Raw genomic sequence first — 6012 nt, 5'->3', positions numbered from 1 at the left:
AGAGACAGACAGACAGACAGACAGACAGACAGACAGAGAGAGTCAGACGGAGGGGGAGAGAGAGACAGACAGCCAGAAAGCAGACAGAGAGAGAGACAGACAGAAAGCAGACAGAGAGAGAGACAAACAGACAGATAGATAGACAGACAGATAGACAGACAGGTGGAAACATCCTCAGACAGGAAATGCAGCTCATTTCATGGCTGACTTGATTGTCCCTGCAGAGACTCCATCAGACCACCCGATTGGTTCAGGAGCGTCTCTCCTGACGCCTCCTCGTCAATTATATCACTTCCTGTTTTTCAAGGACTGAACTCTAAATATCAACTAAACTTTATAGAAGAAATAAATATGGACTTTAGTTCAAACTTCAGTCCTTCAGTCTGCTAGGTGATCCTGCATCTACCAGGTGTGCAGGAAGGACCATAACTCAAAAACCCTCAGGTGTCCGTCCCATCAGGTCCCATCAGGACTGGGGACATTAAACTGGTCTAGTAAATTTTCCTCTAAAGCAGCTGAATTGTCAAAAGATTTAAAGGGTTCTGCTGCTTCCTGGTCCAACATGTCAGGGACCAGAGGAGGTTCTGATTTGTCGGCTGGTGAGGTGAGCAGGTAGGTAACCGAGAGCTGAAACTGACTGGCACAACAGGGGCTTAGATCTGGCACGTGTGGTTTCCAGAGTCATGTTGGACTTGTGACCGATGTGGTGATGCACCAGAATCCTGGAGCTGGTCCTCAGGCCTGATCCGGTATCGTCCACGTGTCCAGGAATTGGGCCAAATCTGGCATCGAGACTTGGGTCAGGTCCGTCTCATATTTGGCCCAGATCACAGCAGACGGAGCCTGGTCGACCCGACTCTGCTGGATCCAGGATCAGCTTTTAGTCCCTGTGTGATAAACTGTCCAGAAGTCTCAGAGACTCTGCTGAAGGTTTTCAGGCTGTAAAAAATCCCTAACTTAATGAGTCACTGGTTCTTAAAAATCTTCTTCTTAAAAGTTCTTCCTAAAATCTTTGTGTTGATGTGAACGTAAACCTGCTGTTTTCAGTGTTTGTTAAAAGAACCTGATGAAGTCTGTGACTGTGAAAACAGGAAGATCAACAGACTGTCAATGAACGAATGATGTTTGACAGATGATTTTTCATGGATGAACAAATGAATCCTGGGACCAGCTGAAATCATATCACCCCTGACATGTTAGAGACACAGATGTCTCTTAACATGTGGAACCTTCAGTGTCACTAAACTCACATCACTCTGATGTCATAACATTACATTTTACTGAGGTAATGATGAAGTGCGTCACACTTACGTGTTCTACAGAAAACTGCTCCATCTTAAAGACGTTCAGTGTGACTCTTTGCTTTAGGAGAGAAACTACAGCTGTTCTCAGAGCAGTTTGTTCTGAGTGGTCCTGGTCCAGAGCACTAACCCACAGTCCAGAGAATAATCAGGACAACAGATCTTAACCAGCTTTTCTGATCTGGAAAAGCTGGTTAAGATCTGTCAGGCTAGAGGCCACAGGATGTGCATTTAATGGATTGCCCCCATTGCCCCCCCCCCCCAACATCATAATCATAATCATCATCATCATCATCATCATCAGGGAGAGAGGTTTGCAATAAAAATACAAAGTGAGCTGCTGTGACTCACTGGTGAAGGAGCTGTTAAGATGGCGATGTTTTTACATTGTACAAGGACCAGTCACTGATGCCAGACCTGAGCTGATCTGTCAGCCACATTGTCTCTCTCTCCATTGGCTCAGCTCTGTCTGTATATGGCTCTGGTCTTCTGTAGGCACAACACCTACACCCTCAACTTCCACATCCTGGATGCTGATTGGTCGGTGAGTGAGATGACAAGGCACTAGCGGATCGTATGATTGGTGATTTGTTTCTCAGGTGGTCTCACTGTGAGGAAGTTTGGTTCAATTTTTTGAGAACCGGGACTCATTGAGACAAACTGTGTCCCAGTCTGGGTCCTGGTCCCGGTTGATGAGGTGGTCAATAGCAGCAGAGGTAGGAGGAGAGCAGGCAGTGGTCACTAAAACAACAACAAGAAGCCGGATCAGTGAACTGAGACCAGGGTTAGCTCTGGGCTTGTACCGATCTAACTGGACCCTCAACTGAAGATTAGATCAGGACTTTACAGATCAGACAGAATATGACATGAAAAAGATCTTTGAAATTATGAAATGACCAAGATTAATTCCACAGCTTCATCGGTGTGTGTCTGCAGCTGCTTCACAGTCAGTTGTCTTTTCTTCAGGTTTATTCAAATGTTGTATTTGTAGGTTTTTTATAGATCAGTACAATGAACATATACGTGGATATAATAGAAATAAAATCCTGGACCAGCACAGAGACTGACCCTGATGACTGACTGACCTGGCAGCAGTCAGGCCTCGCTGGCACTGCTGTTCCTGTTCAGCTCTCTTATGCCCTGCAGGATCCTCTTCATATGACCCACCTTTGTCACTCCCAGGTCCTAACACACACACACACACACACACACACACACACACACACACACCTCATTATCAGACAATGTATAACATGACAAATCTTTCAAACACGCTTCAATCCATCATCATCTGTCATGCAGTGAGTCCTCCATGCAGCAGTTGGTTAGCACTTAGCAGTTAGCGCTGAGAGCGATTAGTGATACCTTCAGGTCCCTCCTCTCCAGGTGTATGAGCTCGGCTCCGCGGACGTCGTGTCCGATAAAGATGTCCTTATACTCAGTGAGACAGAGGAAGTCCAGCCACGCCCCCACCTCCTCCGTCCCCCACTGGTGAACTGAGACACCGACAGGAAGTGGTTCAGACAGACAGGAAACATCCCCGCACAGAGAAACTCACAGAGACACCCTGAGCAGTGACGAGCCAGAGACCACAAAGAGAGAGACAGAGAGGGAGAGAGCGAGTTTACCTGGCAGTGAGAGAGTCGCACAAGTCTCCTTGTTCTTGTTGTTTTTGTCTTTCTTGAACTTCGGGACGAGACGAAACTTAGCACTGCGACTACGCTTAGAGAAGTCCGTCAGAGGACCCTGAGACATGGAAGCAGAGAGACAGGGAGAGGGAGAGAGAGAGAGAGAACAGTCAGCCAGGTTGAGTTGAGGTGCAGTGAACACAGTGAGGGCTCAGCTTCTTATGTTAAAGCGCCCCCTGCTGCAGCTCTCAGGGTTTCCAGGTGACACCACATGTGTAGTGTGTCCTGCTGAACTTGTCTGGACTATGTTTCAGGTCTTACATTTAATAAATGATGAATATTCTACTGAAAGAACATCCTCCAACTCCAGAATGAAATGCATTCATCATGACAGGATGAATGCTAGAGGCAGGGAGGTAAAAAACCTGTCAATCCTCATATTTTTTGTCCTTTAATTCTTTCATGTTGGGATGACATGACAGACATTGGGATGTGCTCAGGTTTAATGTGACCTCTTCCCAATAACATCGTCCGTCCTGTTACCCTGCAGTGTGAAGCTGCTTATCACCTGGTTCAGGTACCTCTGTTTACCTGTCCAGGTATGAGCTCGTTCATGTGACAGAGGAAGAGTTGATTAGAACCATGAATAAAGTATTAATATGATAAGAGAAGGAACAGATCTGTGCAGGTGAATTCAGTTATAGTGACATTATAAAGTGAAATGTGAACAAACTGGAAGAGAAACGCAAGAAATAATTTCTCTGATTAAAGACAGACTGAGGAGAAACTGTAAATAAGAAGATGAATGATCAAGTTTCTTCTTTAGTCTGATGAACAAATTATTGTGAACATGTGAAGCAGATAAAACACAATCTGTGTTCAGTTCAAATGAAGCTCTAATAGTTATTATGTAGTGACTCAGTGAGATAAGCTCTCCTGTTTGTTAGAAGCTGTTTTAAAACCAAAGAGCAAATCATCCACTGATCTATACAAACATCTACTGATCTTTATTATTGATCACTTCATTGTAACCTCTTTTGTCCCTGTCAGGATCCTGTAGGAATGTTTTTCCAGTGATATGATTGGTCAGTAGTTTGGCGGTTGACGGGTTTTGATTGGGTCCAGAGCAGGTTAGGAGTTCATCAGTTGCCATGGTGATTTACCCAACCGTACAACTGAAAACTCAGTTAAACCTGAAGTTACCTCAATGACCTCAGATCCTGCTTCAGTCCAGGACTCAGGTTCAGTCTTACAGTATCATAATTGGCAGCACTAAGAGAGTCCTGGTTTACCTCATGGTCTGAGGGGTCGATGACGGGACACAACCAGGGAACATCAGCCAGACGACGGAGTTGCTGAGCCACAGAGTTCAGAGCTGCATTCAACTGCTCCTGCTGAGGAGGATCCAACTGCTGTAGACACAAAGACACACGACTGTCACGACCAGGACCGGGACCAAAGTAGAGCGAAAAATACTCAGAATCTACGGTAAAATCTGTGACTCTGAAGGTCAGACTGTGTCTGAGTGACGTGATTTAAAGGCAGAGAACACAGTTTACTTCTCAAACTTCCACATACAGAGACAGGAACTAAAGAAAATCCAGGAGACAGTTACCATGGACATCTTTCCAGCCAGGAGCAGTTCAGTCTCACTGAGTAAAGCTTTGACGTTACTGACCATGTGAACCACCACACTGCAGCTCAGAGCCTGAACACAGACAGAGACAAGACATCAGACCTCAGACAGCTCAGTACCAGGACTATATCTGGAGGACAGTGAAGTACAGTTACGGTATGACCAGGACAGCAGAGACCAGGACAGGACAATAGAGACCAGGACAGGAGAGCACAGACCAGGAGAGGACAGTAGAGACCAAGAGAGGATAGTAGAGACCAGGAGAGGACAGTAGAGACCAGGAGAGGATAGTAGAGACCAGGAGAGGACAGTAGAGACCATCAGAGGACAGTAGAGACCAGGAGAGGACAGTAGAGACCAGGAGAGGACAGTAGAGACCATAGTCTTGTGTCTCGTACCCCGGAGCTCTTGGAGTTGGCATAGACCACGTCCATGGCCTTTGAGCTGGCGTTGACAGCATGAGCCAGTTCCTGTTCCATACTGTGGTGAGACTGAGCGACCTCACGGATACTGAAAGATCAAAGAAAAGACAGAGAACATTTACATTCATATTATCATATTTACATTATTATTATATTCATATGTATATCTTCATATTCATGCAACCAGAATCAATAACTAACATCCCACTGAGTCGTGTGCTGAGTTAAATGTTTCTGTTTTGATCATGATGACAATTAACTGTTATGATGATGATGATGATGATGATGATGATGATGATGATGATGATGATGATGATGATGATGATAATTGTCTGTTATGAACAATTCTAATAATATGATTGCTGCAGTATAGATATATCTGAAAATGTCCAGTTCTGTGTTACAGCTGAGTCCCGGCTTTGTGAAACAATATACTGAATGTCTGGATGTGTAAAACACACACACAATAATATACATTTATATATATATATATATATAAATATATATACAAATGTATATATATATACACACCTCAATTTATTTCCTTCAGTAGATAGATATAATAACTGATGCAAGAATCAGTTGTTCCAGGTTTGACACATCCTGACGTTAACCCCGTGTTTACCTGTGTATGAGTGCTCCTGCTGCCTGACCGAACTCGCTGACAAGTGAGGCGTCTTCCTCAGAGACAATCTCTGGCTGAGAGGACAGGGGGGGCTGAGGGGGCTGAGGAGGGGGAGTCCGTGGAAACTCACACTTCTGTTTGTCCTCCCACGACTTCAGGGTGCTCTCAAATGCCTGAAACACACAAGATGTGAAAACCACTATCAAGTGCTGAAACCTAATCAATGTGCTTCACAGAAAAAACATTTTCATCACCATGTGATCTCTGTGACATCATTCTACACTTTATTAAACCCACCTGTCTCAGACTGACTCAGTCTGACAGAGGGTTCTAATGTTGAGATTGTGTTCAGTTTCAAAGAGGTGTTGAATAAACTGGAGGAGTACACTGACAGGTGAAG

General features: G+C 44.7%; 1 protein-coding gene across 1 annotated transcript in view; it reads right to left on the bottom strand.

Annotated features, from left to right (window-relative positions):
- Window positions 1-1588: 1588 nt before the first annotated feature.
- The window catches only part of LOC111216798 (diacylglycerol kinase delta-like), a 30317-nt gene continuing 25893 nt past the window's right edge, over window positions 1589-6012 (bottom strand). The window contains 8 exon segments of the mRNA XM_022738413.1: window positions 1589-2042; window positions 2387-2486; window positions 2667-2797; window positions 2930-3047; window positions 4222-4341; window positions 4545-4637; window positions 4964-5075; window positions 5613-5785. Of these exon segments, the coding sequence (XP_022594134.1) occupies window positions 2397-2486; window positions 2667-2797; window positions 2930-3047; window positions 4222-4341; window positions 4545-4637; window positions 4964-5075; window positions 5613-5785 (837 nt within the window). The 3' untranslated portion in view covers window positions 1589-2042; window positions 2387-2396.

This window comes from Seriola dumerili, unplaced genomic scaffold (assembly GCF_002260705.1).
Source record: "Seriola dumerili isolate Sdu_G_001 unplaced genomic scaffold, Sdu_1.0 BDQW01000036.1, whole genome shotgun sequence".
In the NCBI taxonomy this organism is placed as follows: Eukaryota; Metazoa; Chordata; class Actinopteri; order Carangiformes; family Carangidae; genus Seriola; species Seriola dumerili.
Note: the sequence above shows the minus strand (reverse complement) of the source record. Positions and strands in the feature narration are given on the sequence as shown.